The sequence below is a fragment of the Oryctolagus cuniculus genome, chromosome 6, assembly GCF_051225735.1.
Source record: "Oryctolagus cuniculus isolate XC-2025 breed Fujian yellow rabbit chromosome 6, ASM5122573v1, whole genome shotgun sequence".
Taxonomy (NCBI): Eukaryota; Metazoa; Chordata; class Mammalia; order Lagomorpha; family Leporidae; genus Oryctolagus; species Oryctolagus cuniculus.
In genome coordinates, this window is record NC_142872.1 from 21,440,333 (window position 1) to 21,453,538 (window position 13,206).

At 40.5% G+C, this 13,206-nt stretch overlaps 1 protein-coding gene across 16 annotated transcripts in view; it reads right to left on the reverse strand.

Annotated features, from left to right (window-relative positions):
• Window positions 1-13,206, reverse strand: part of RAPGEF6 (Rap guanine nucleotide exchange factor 6) — a 200,629-nt gene that overhangs the window by 71,392 nt on the left and 116,031 nt on the right. For all 16 annotated transcript variants that reach the window (XR_016236064.1, XR_016236065.1, XM_089335844.1 and 13 more), the window contains 3 exons: window positions 8,794-8,901; window positions 6,297-6,500; window positions 3,150-3,258 (listed from right to left, as the gene is read on the reverse strand). Coding sequence is in view for 14 of the 16 variants with exons in the window: in XM_089335844.1 (XP_089191970.1) it covers window positions 3,150-3,258; window positions 6,297-6,500; window positions 8,794-8,901 (421 nt within the window). In the remaining 2 variants the exon portion in view is untranslated. The remainder of the gene's footprint in view (window positions 1-3,149; window positions 3,259-6,296; window positions 6,501-8,793; window positions 8,902-13,206) is intronic.

The window sequence follows — 13,206 nt, forward strand, 5'->3', positions numbered from 1 at the left end:
ACCAAAATTTGAAGGACATCTAGAGTATAGCCCACATCCACTTCAGGGTGAACCTTTCAAGGTCCCACTTCTGACAAAGATTGTTATATTCTGGTCCAGTCTTTGGTGTGTACTCTACTAGAAAGTCTGAGTTTACCAAGCAGCTCTTTTTTTCTCAGTTATATCCTATGATTAGGAAAACATCCTTGGAAAAGAAAAAATCCCTCTGGGGTGCAATCCTAGGAGTGGGTAAGAGATCTGACATAACCATAGTTTGTGCTCTCAGCAACTGAGGAATTAAGAGTAACTTTCCCTCCTCCTGGGAATCTGTCTAAAGCAGCTCAGGCTCTCCAGCCTCTCAGCACTGGTAAATGCTTCAAGGAAGAGAAGGTTTCAGTTCCCCTCTTTGAGATCTCACTTCCTCTCAGCTCAATGTCATTCAGTTACTCCATAATCTCTTTTGGATTTTATGCTTGTTCGTAGCTCCTTTTTGTATTTATTCTAGTTCATTTAGTTGTCTTCAGTCAATACTGGATATAGAAAGGCTGTCTGTTGTTAAATTCATTTTGCTCAGATTATGGGTCCTTTGAATTCTAAGATTCACAACCTTCTTTGATTCTGTTATTATTGCTTAAAGACTTTTCTTCCTCACATTTTCCTTTAGGTATCTCAGAATAGTGCTCAATTTTGTCCCTTTCTTCTTTCCTCAACTTTATCATGTAGCATGCTTGAACAGCTCAAGCCAGGGGTGGGTAATGTGCAGCCTAGGAAGTCAATGGGTCGTGCCCTGGCAAGGCAACCACAGGAAAGATTCAACATTCAATAAGACTACAGCAGGCTTTCTGACAACTCGGTATGGACAAATGAGGTTATAAACATGCAAATAGCCCCTGGCAGAAAAAAAGTTCCCTAATCCTAATATGGACAAATGTTTTTTAGTCACAGCTTTTGCTTTTGTAGGTACTCTGTCTGTCAGTTTCACACACGATGACCTAACTGCTCAACTCCACTTCATGTAATGCCAGTTATTAGTGCTTAATTTGGGTATCACATCCAGACTAAAATGCTGTATTTCCACAAATATTTTACAGTATCTCTTTGAAATGCTCCTGATACTGTGGACAACAAAGGATCCTCTTCCCCTTGTTCAACAAAGCTTCCTTGGCATATCAACAGCCCTTAACAGTTCTTTGCCTACCTGTTGCCTAGTGACTTGCAACCCCCTAACCACTGCTTTTGTAAATAAGTAAACTGCTGAGCCCTGATAAAACTGTACAGCAATGGCTGCAGCCAATCTTCTAACAGGTGAATGAGCAGATCAACTCAGACTGACAGGTGGGGTGGAGGTGGGGTCATCTTATGGTTCATGATAATGCTAAATGACACACCTCCAATGACCTATCAGTAACCATCTTTGAACCTGTGTGTTCAGGAGCAGGTGGGCCTGTCAGATAACACTCTTGGGCATCTTGTTTGACTATATTCTACTGGGGTAAAGGAGTAGGAACTGACTGTGGTGGTTCTCCTTTGGAGGGACCCTAACTCTTACCCTCTGCACAACAAGAGTATGGAGGTTATGGCTTCCTTGCCTTTTACATTCCTCACACCTAACTGTTCTGCTCCCATATGCTGTTTTTCCCCCCCCCGACAGGCAGAGTTAGACAGTGAGAGAGAGAGAGAGAGACAGAGAGAAAGGTCTTCCTTCAGTTGGTTCACTCCCCAAATAGCCACTATGGCCGGCACTGCACCCATCCAAAGCCAGGAGCCAGGTGCCCCCTCCTGGTCTCCCATGCGGGTGCAGGGCCCAAGGACTTGGGCCATCCTCCACTGCCTTCCAGGGCCACAGCAGAGAGCTGGACTGGAAAAGGAGCAACCGGGACAAAATCCGGCACCCCAACCGGGACTAGAACCTGGGGTGCTGGTGCCGCAGGTGGAAGATTAGCCTAATGAGCCGCAGCGCCGGCCCTCCCATATGCCGTTAATCACTATGTTATATATATTTTTACATATAATATTTGATACCAGTTAATACTCATTATGTGACAGATACAAGAAGATTTGAAAGTATCAGATCCTTACAAGAACCCTAGCTGGACAAACTGAAGCTTGGAGAGCTAAACAATTTGCCCAAGGTAACAGGGCAAATTCTGCTTTGGTATTTTTCAAAACTGGTATTCTTTTTAACAAAACAGCTGGCATTTCTAGATACTAGTGCAAACCCCAGAAAATCCAAAAATGTGAAAATTTACTTACTCTGTGCTTATTTATTAATGAAAATCTGCCACTGGAAATTCATACACCAGATTTAATATGATGTAATTCAGTCAAAGGGATTCAAATAGAGGAAAAATTCCAAATGTTTCATTATGATTAAAGACAACATAAGGAGGAGTTAATGTTGAGGGCTGGGGTAGGGGGTGAACAAAACGCCAAAACTCACACTTCCTCTCTACCAGAAAGGTTATTAAAGTCAACTTTTACTTCTCCAATTGAAATCTAAACAACTCAAAACAGATTTTTTTCCCTCCTTACTTCTTAAGGACTCTTTACCATTACTTTTCTCAGAATTTCAGCAAATCATATGGTGCTTAAAGAAAACAACTAAAAGCTAAAAATAAAAAAATAATCCAGGAGATTCAGTTAGTCTTTGCTTCATCCAAATATAAACATGATGAAAACACAATACAGGCATCATAAGTAACATTTTTATTTAGAAAGTATGCTGTCATTGGGAGTCTAAATTCAGAACTCATTAAATTCAATGCTTTATTCAATTTATTTCCATAAAACAACTAATCTGGCACTTTCATTAGAAGTACACTGATAGTACATTGTGTGTGTGTGGGGGGGGATGTCTGATAATGACTTCTAAGTTTCACTTAGCATTCCCCAGCAGAGTAGAGTACACACTGCACTGTGGATACTTCAGGACTCAGTAACTGTAAGCATCTACTTAAAAACTTAGTATACAAGATGTAAAATGAAAAGTATAAATAACAAACACTGAAAATTCTAGAACATACTAGACAACACTAAATAACCAAAACACAGCAGCACTTTAGACGATATCTTAGCAATAGTTTATTCTCTTCGTTTGCCTTTTAATGACTTATCTCTATTAGAAAAAAAAAAAAAGCGCAAGCCCAGGCAGTTTTTACAGCAAAACTCACCAAAAATGTTGGTCTTTACAGTAAGCGCAAGATGTGTATTGTTCCTCAAAATTTCAAGGGCCTTCACAATTGTAATATTCTCAAAGTTTTGTCCATTTACTTCCATTATCTTAAGAAAAAAGTGTTTGGAAAATACAAATTCAGATATCAACAGTATCAGTTACCTCTACAACCTTAAAAATTTAATAGTGGAAAAATAAAACAGAAATTGAGTGAAATATACCCTTATGTGAACAACTGTTACATTTCTAAGAATACAGACCACTGTATAATATTTTTCTATACATTCATATTGCTGTATTTCTCAAATTCTCCACTATAAGCCTTTGTTTGTTCTCTTGGGATTACATTAAGGAAAAAGTTTTTTAAACCACAGGATGGTTAAAACTGCAGAAAACAGTTTAATGATGTCAGATCAGCTCATAAAATTCATGTCTTTATACAGATGTACAAATTGGACCAAATATTCTATATGTACATTTACTGCACTTCAGAGACATAATTCATTCAAAAGCAGTCCTCTGAAAACAGTTAGTATGGTTTTCTTTTTTTAAAGATCTATTTTATTTAGTTGAAAGACAGAGTTAAACAGAGAGGTCTTCCATCCGCTGGTTCACTACCTAGATGGCTGGAAAGGCTGGAGATGAGCCGATGCAAAGGCAGGAGCTAGGAGCTTCTTCTGGGTCTCCCACACGGGTACATAGGCCCAAGGATTTGGGCCATATTCCACTGCTTTCCCAGGCCATAGCAGAGAGCTGGTGCCCTTAATGGGATGCCAGGACTTCAGGCCAGGGCTTTAACCTGCTGTACCACAGCACCGGTCCCTAGTATAGTTTTCTACTAGGGACGGGACTGCATTCAGTGGCAAGCAGCACAGAGATGGATTTGTCTTCCACACAAACACTGGAGATCCCTGACGGCACAGATGCACCAGTGTGGCCATTCCCCAGCATGCCAGTGACCTATGTAAAATTTTTCACTGTAAGAAAAAAAAAAAAGCCTAATGTCCCTAAGCAAAGAGAAGTAAGGACTAGGCAAAGAAATCAGAATGATATACATTTCTATAACTTCAATTTTCTTAGGGGAAAATCTCTATCACCAAAGAATTTTGTATTCCAGTGAATAATAGCAGCTTCAGACAGCATAGGATACATAAAACTTCAGTACACACTTGTTTTTCTGGGAAAATAATACTGAAAGTACTACTTAAGACAACTGAAATGTACTTGGGGATTTATGGCATAGTTGAAATGGAGTTGGTCACTGGAATCAGTAAAAGCAGATGAGAATGTCAAAATGATCCCTTTTAAGCTTTTAATGCTTAATTCAAATGACCAAAGTATTCTGGGGACCGGCACTGTGGTATAGTGGGTAAAGCTGCTGCTGCCTGCAGTGCTGGCCTTCCACATGGGCTCCAGTTCGAGTCCCAGCTGCTCCACTTCCGATCCAGCTCTCTGCTATGGCCTGGGAAAGCAATGGAAGACGGCCCAAGTCCTTGGGCCCCTGTACCTGCATGCAAGACCCAAAAGAATCTCCTGGCTTCGGATTGGGCAAGCTCCAGCTGTAGCAACCAACTGGGGAGTGACCCGGCAGATCGAAGACCTCTTTTTCACTCTCTTTCTGCCTCTCCTTCTCTCTCTGTGTAACTCTTTCAAATAAATAAATAAATCTTTTTAATAAAAAGTATTCTGGAAAAAGGATACATAATATTAAGCAAAATTCCCCCAACATTTAAAAAGTAGTTGCGAAGATTAAAGGTCAAAATGAAAGCATGACACGTTTCATTCTCCAGAATAAAATCATGGGAATTCAATAGTTTTTTCCCCCCTGTGAAGAAAACGTGATTTTTCAATGTGACTAAGACAAAATACATGAACAATAAAGGTACTAACTCCAGGACTGTGGCTATGAGACATTCTTAATGAGCAGTTTGGAGTAAGGCACAGAAATATTTGTTTTTTAAAAGCTCTTTTATAGGGCTGGCGCTGTGGTGAAGTGGGTTAAAGCCCTGGCCTGAAGCACCAGGATCCCATATGGGTGCTGGTTCGAGTCCCTGCTGCTCCTCTTCCTATCCAGCTCTCTGCTGTGGCCTACGAAAGCAGAAGATGGCCCCAGTCCTTGGGCCCCTGCATCCGTGTCAGAGACCTGGAGGAAGCTCCTGGCTTCAGATTGGTGCAGCTCTAGCCGTGGCCAATTGGGGAGTGAACCAGCGGATGGAGGACCTCTCTCTCTGTCTCTACCTCTCTCTTTAACTCTTTTCAAATAAATAAAATAAATCTTTAAAAAAAGCTCCTTTAAGGAAACAAAGGAATGGTTGCTACTTTTCAGGATTTTCTTAACCTCTCACACAAATGTTGGTTTGGATCAGCTGAAGGGTTATGCGAGGCACTGCAAGGTGGTCAGTACCATCCTTGCTACATGCCGGTAGTAATCTTCAAGTTATAATAAATAAAAAATATATCCAGACATTGCCAAATGTCCCTCATCAAGCGGTTGAGAATCACTGTTCTTTAGTACTAGTCACTTAAGTCACATTCTAAAAGAATAAACAAATTTTTAAATGCAAAAATGTTTCCTAAATGATTCTTATGAGCTACATTTTGGGAAACTATGCTTTGCACCCTCAATAATAATCTAGAAAATTCTGCTAAAAATTGAGCTGCAGCACTGGCCGAAAAATATTTCTTTAGAGTGACCAAGCTTACTTGAAAACATACCAGATCTGCTGGCGCCACGGCTCAATAGGCTAATCCTCCACCTAGCAGCGCCGGCACACCGAGTTCTAGTCCCGGTCGGGGCACCGGATTCTGTCCCGGTTGCCCCTCTTCCAGGCCAGCTCTCTGCTATGGCCCGGGAGTGCAGTGGAGGATGGCCCAAGTGCTTGGGCCCTGCACCCCATGGGAGACCAGGAGAAGCACCTGGCTCCTGCCGATGGATCAGCACGGTGTGCTGGCCACGGCGGCCATTGGAGGGTGAACCAACGGCAAAGGAAGACCTTTCTCTTTCTGTCTCTCACTGTCCACTCTGCCAGTCAAAAACAAAACAAACCAAAAAAAAAAAAAAAGAAAACATACCAGATGAGAACAAAAGTAACAGACATATCACTTAAAAAGCAGCTTTAATTTAAGGAGTTGGTTATTTACTTACTTGATCGCCACGTTTCAACCCTGCATCAGCAGCTTTGCTACCTGGTTCTACCCCTTCAACAAAAACGCCAAATCCCTTCTCACTTCCTCCATTAAGGCTGAAATGCAGAGGGGACTCCCGGGAAGCTTTCTGCAGTACAACCTGTCTCCACTTAGCCTTTGCAGCACAAGCAATATTCAATAACCGCAGATGACCATTCATTTTCTGTTAAAAATACAAAAAATGGAAACACGCACATAAATATATCTAGTTCTAGGGCTTTTTAGACAATGACTTAATATTACTGGAATTAGGGCTATAAATATAAAGACTACATAACATGTTAGGGTGGGGTTAAATAAAACTGAAGGATAGAAAAGCCAGCATTGAGACACAGAGGGTTAAGCTGTTTGCGATACTGGTATCCCATACTGGAGTAGAAGTTAAGTCCCAGGGCCTAGGAATACAGGAGATGACCCAAGTATTTGGGCCCTGCTACCAACATGTGAGACCCAGATCAAGCTGTTGGCTCCTGGATCCAGCTGTGCCCAGTCCTTGCTTCTGCAGCCCTTTGTGGAGTCAATCAGCAGATGGAAGACCCCTCTTTCTTGCAAATACATAACATACACACACACACACACACACACAAAATCAACCTGAAGGAGAGGACACTCCACCTCCCAATAACAAGTTCTCTTAATATGTATGACCTTTAAAGATTTTCAGATATTTGTAGAGTTAGAGAAGACAAAAAATTACTTCTCACTTCCTGAACCTTTTTAATATACATTCTACTCCTTTCTTGCTTCCAGCTGTTCCATAAAACCAGAATCTTTTTAACCCTTTATTCAAAATGTTTAACTGGAACCACATTTCTAAACATTATATTCAAAGACACATTCACATTTCCATGTCTTCCAGGAAATATTGCTTATACTATTTTAGTTCTTAAACTCAGCAACATTCTAACTTATAATCCCAGTCCATAAAAAGAAGCTCAAGTTTTTATCAGGGCAAGGAGTAAGTCTTAAACTTGTTCTAATTCTATTTAACACTCTTGAATATAAAGCAGAACAAACAAACAACAAAAAGTAAATACTTATGATGGACTGACTGCTGAGAAAAAAATTCCTTGACTGTAAGGCAGCTTCCACATCCCAGCATCCTCAAATATCTACACGGCACTGCAAGAGTCAAATGACGGTAGTGTGCTCCTGTCAGTTTCCTCTCTTCATTTTATACAGATCAGATGTGCTACTGAGAAGTCTAAAGGAACCATGGGCTAAGGAAGCGGAACAAACCTACCGATGTTCCCCTCTTCATTCAACTCAATCCACTTCTTCTCTATGAATAATACAGTTCTTGAGTATTTACCATGTGCCAGGTTTCCATATTGTTATAATCATTAGCTCATTACAATCCTCCTAATAATTTCAATGAAATATGGACTACTATCTTTTTAAATATAACTACAGCTTACAGTATCAGGCAAATTTAGCACAAATTCACACACCTACCAAGAGGTACAGTTTGGATCCTAACTGGCTAGCTGACTTCTAAGCTCTTAAACTACAAAGCTGTACTATTATTTCTTTCCTAACACTTCAAGTTTGCAGCAGACAAACCAGTCACAGTTCAACCTTTTTTATCTGGGGGCAGGTGTGGTGGTACAGTGGGTTAAACCACTGCTTGGGACACACGCATCCCATACTGAAGTGTCTGATTTGTGTGTTGGCTCCTTCATAATTCCAATCTAGCTTCTTAGTAACACGGTTGGGCGGCAGCATAACATGGCTCAAGTACTTGGATTCTGGCCACACATGTGGGAATCCCAGGTGTAGTTCCTGGCTCCTGGCTTTAGAAGGCATTTGGAGAGTGAATCAGCAGATACAAAATTTCTCTCTCTCTCTCTCTCTCCCTCCCTCCCTCCCTCCGTCTCTTCTTCTCAGTCAACTCTATCTTCCAAATAAACAAAAAACAAAACAAAAGCTTTTTGTCTGATGGGGAGAATAAAATGCATTCACGAAAGCTACTGTGTAAGTTAAAAAGACCTTCTATCTTAGGAATGATATGCAGAAAGGTGACCCAACAACCGTTACTGCAGATCTGATATGCGAGATATGAACTGAAGCTTGCACAGAGTTTCAAATAGTAGGACTTAGGCAAACGAATTTCAGTGCAGAACTAGTCAAGAGTACAAAACAGTCTCAGTGGCCTATAATCTAAGGTATACAAGGAAAATGCTGAAAAGGAAAATATGGCTGAATATACGGGTGAGAAACTACTTAGGTAGGAAACATGGTTTACTGACAAGGACAGCAAAATTCATCATATAGGCTGAATATACGGGTGAGAAACTACTTAGGTAGGAAACATGGTTTACTGACAAGGACAGCAAAACTCATCATATTTGTAGTTTAGGATGGTCTTTTGGCTACAGAGAAGAGACTAGAAAGGAAGACTCTTTCCTGGTGGTAGGAAACTGCTAAACTTGAAGATAAATGCTTCTGAACCTTACCGTATCTTCTAGATGTTTTTCAAATTCCTCTAGAAAACGAGTCATGGCAGGATCACCTTCAAAATCATTAAAATGATTATTTACCCACAATAATACAATCCGTGTCACCTGTGGAAACAGAGGAGGTAGCATATGGTTATAAAAGACATTCTTTTGAAAAAGTAGGTTTAAAAGACACATCCAAAACTGAGAGGAACTCAGCTTTATGGCTAACCTTCCTTCTTCCTCCCTTGTACACAAAAGGTTCATTTAAAAGGAGGCATGATTTAGTTTGTGCACCTGCTTCCTTGTGTGTAAAAATAACAGAGCCAGAACTCAGTGAGAAGACAACCTTGTATGCTGACATGTAAGAATTATATGAAACCTATGAGAGGACTTCAAACGTTCGTGGGAAATCCCCACTGTCTTTTCATTCCATTCTACCATACTTTTTTTAATTTAGTTATATTTATTTTCTTATTTGTTTCTAAGATTTATTTATTTCTTTGAAAGGCGGAGAGACAGAGAAAGACAAAGAGAGAAAGACAAACACAGACACATAGGCAGAGATCTTCAACCCAATGAATCACTCTCACAATAGGTACAAAAGCAAAGAAACAGGGATTTCATCCCTTTCCCACATGGGTAGTGGGGGCCAAGTACTGGGGCCATCTTCTGCCTTCACAGATGCATTAGCAGGAAGCTGGATCAGAAATGGAGAAGCCATGAGCTGAACTGTCACTCTAATAAGGGATGCTGGCATTGTAGTCAGCAGCTTAACCTGCCGTGCCACCACGTCAGACCCGGTTTGTTTTCACCTACTTGAAAGGCAGAATGAGAGAGAGAGAGAAAGAGTGACCTCTGAGAGAGAGAGTTCATTTGCTGGTTTGCTTCCCAAAGGCCTGCAACATCCAGGGAGGGGCTGGAATTAAATCTGAACCTGGAACTCCATCCGGGTCTCCCACATACGTAGCAGCGGCCCAAACACTGAAGCCGTCATCTGCTGCTTCCCAGGATACATTGTCAGTAAGCTGATGTGAAGTGGCAGTGCCAGGACTTGAACCAGAATGTCCACATGCAATGTGAGTATCCCAAGCAGTAGCTTCAAACAACTATGCCACAAAGCCTATGCCCCTTCCATGAACCTTCTGAAGTCTCCTCATTTACTTCAGACAGTATTTAAAATCTAGCTTTGTATCATAAATACAGTCAATTGTTTTTTTTTTTTTGTTTTGTTTTGTTTTTTGACAGGCAGAGTTAGTGAGAGAGAGAAAGGTCTTCCTTCCGTTGGTTCACCCCCTAAATGGCCACTACTGCTGGCGCTGCGGCGATCTGAAGCCAGGAGCCAGGTGATTCCTCCTGGTCTCCCATGTGGGTGCAGGAGCCCAAGCACCTGGGCCATCCTCCACTGCCCTCTTGGGCCACAACAGAGAGCTGGACTGGAAGAGAAGCAACTGGGACTAGAACCCTGCGTCCATATGGGATGCTGGTGCCGCAGGCGGAGGATTAACCAAGTGAGCCACGGCGTCAGCCCCTGTCAATTTTTTAAAAAGGGTTTCTGTAACCAAGAACATATTCAACGAAAATTAGTCAATTTTCAAAGTGCTGAAGTAATTTATTTTACTCCAGAGATTAAAAGTTAAAAATTAATATTAAGATAATTTGAGTAACATGTCTAAATAGCAATGTAACTGACTTTAGTCATATTTTAAAACTGATGGAACACACATAAAATTTACCATTATTACATAAATTTAGGTGGCATTCAGTGTATTTTGTAATGTTGCATTATCTTTACATCATCTAAGATCCAAAATGTTTTTATCACCCCCTCAAAAAACCAACCAAACTTATACTCAGTGAGAAGTCACTTCCCATTCTGCCATCTTTTCAGCCCCCTATATTGTTTTGATATGTGTGTGTGTGTGTGTGTGTGTGCGTGTGTTTTGCCTATTCTGGATATTTCATAAAAATACAACTATCTAATAGTAGTCTTTGGTGTTTCCACAGAGGCTGTAACACTACATTGCCATCTTCAGTGTGGAGCCACAGGGGCTGGGGAACCTACGTATTTGGCCTGTGATAGCATTTGGCCTGGCCCTGCCAACACAACTACAGGTAGGACTCAAAATGCTATCAAGCTATAGCAGGCTAAATTTTAAGCTGAAGATTTTGTATGGCCCGCAGATGATGTCATAAATATCCAAATGGCCCTAGCTAGAAAAAAGTTTCCCCACCACTGAAAGTGGATAAGGTGGTCTAATACCTGCAAATCCTTTGCAATTTTTTACTTATTTTTTAATATTTTTTGACAGATAGAATTAGACAGCGAGTGAGACAGAAAGGTCTTCCTTCCGTTGGTTCACCCCCCAAATGGCCGCTACAGCTGGAACTATGCTGATCCGAAGCCAGGAGCCAGGAGCTTCTCCCATGCAGATGCAGGGGCCCAAGCACTTGGGCCATCCTCCACTGCCTTCCCGGGGCCACAGCAGAGAGCTGGACTGGAAGAGGAGCAACCAGGACTAGAACCCGGTGCCCATATGGGATGCAGGCGCTGCAGGTGGAGGATTAACTAAGTGAGCCAGGGCGCCAGCCGCAATTTTTTTTTTTTTTTTAAACAAGCCATTCTAATGGATATGAAGCAGTATCTCATCGAGGTTTTCAAGTGTATTTCCCTAGACTAGTGATGCGGAACATCCTTTTCTTGTGCTTGCTGGCCATCTACACGTGATCTTCACACGAATATCTATCAAGTCTTTTGTCCATTTTAAAATAATGCTGTCTTTCTGTTACCGAGTTTAAGAACTCTTTATAATTCTGGGTACCACACCTGTATCAGATATATAATTTGTAAATATGTTCTCTCATTTTGTGTTTTCTTATCTTTCCTGATGATGTGATGTCTTTGATGTAGAAAAGGTTTTACTTTTGATAAAGTCCAATTCATCGACTTTTTCTTTCATTTTAACTGTCATTTCAGAGACACTATTGCCATATCCAAGGTCATGATGATTTTCATTTATCTTTCCTTTTCAAGGTATGTATTAATAATTTTAGCTCATATATTTATTTAGTTCTCTAATTCATTTTGATTAAAATTCTGTAGATGTGTATGGATGACTTTTCTGAGTCTAATTTCATCTCTTCCATGTGGATATCTAATTATCCCTGTATATTTTATTCTCTAAGCCTGCTTTTATCTTCTCAGCAATCAAATTAGCTATATTTAATTCCAAAAAAGGGGGAAGGAAGGACATGCTTGTGGTTTTCGATACTTTAATTCTCCTAAACAACAGGATTCCAGTCTGCCTCCATAAAAATTATTTCCTTCAAAATGTAACTGAGAGGGGCCGGCATTGTGGTGCAGCAGGTTAAGTGACACAGGTATCCCATGTAAGTGCTGTTTCGAGACTCACCTGCTTGCTTACAATCCAGGCCCCTGCTAATGTACCTGGCAAAGCAGTGCAAGATGGCCCAGGTGTTTGGGCCCCTGCACCCATATGGGAGACTCAGATGCTGCTCCTGGCTCCTGACTTCTGATTGGCACAGTTCTGACCATTGGGGTCATTTGGGAAGTGAACCAGTGGATGGAAGATCAATCTCTTTCAAATCGTTTACCTTTATATTTGTATATACATATACATACACATACATACACACACACACACACTCAGACCCAAGATAATTATGGTCCTATTTTTTATTTTTTCAAGTCAACTTATTTCCTGCTTATTTGCTATGGTATTATTAACTTTTACATTAAATGTACAAACACAACTCATGAAATAAGAAGTCTATTTAAAACAGCAACAACATTTAACATAAAAAATACTCAAAACATAGAATTAAAAATTAACAGGAGAGATAAATTAAGGTTTGACAAATGGCTTTCAAATTATCATAAAGTCTGTAACGCAAGAAAAATCAATTTTCCTATTCTAAGGCTTAAAAACAATGTAAGCCCTGTTTTACAAAAATTCTGATCCAGCTCCCTGCTGATGAACGGGGCAAAGCAGCAGAGGATGGGACAAACACTTAGGTCCCTACCCCCATGTGGGAGACCCAGAAGAAGGTCCTGGCCTCTGCCTGACCCAACCCCTAGCCATTACAGTCATTTAGGGAGTGAACCAGTGGATGCAAGATTTCTCTTTCTCTCTGTCTCCCTTTCTTTCTCTGCAACTGTCTTTCAAATAAAAATTAAAAAACAACAATCTTTTAAAATTATTAATCAGCTTTTGAATGTTTTATGGCCTTGAGAAACAATGAACTATTTTGTTAAGATTCTAAAATACTCTCAAAAGTTTCTAAATTTACAACTACACCATATTCTATTTGTTTTTGTCTTTTAATGCTTGTGTACACTTTTAACATGCTATTATGTCACCAAAGTAGAGGTGTGTCTATACTTATGCATGCTATCAAAGCAAGCATTTA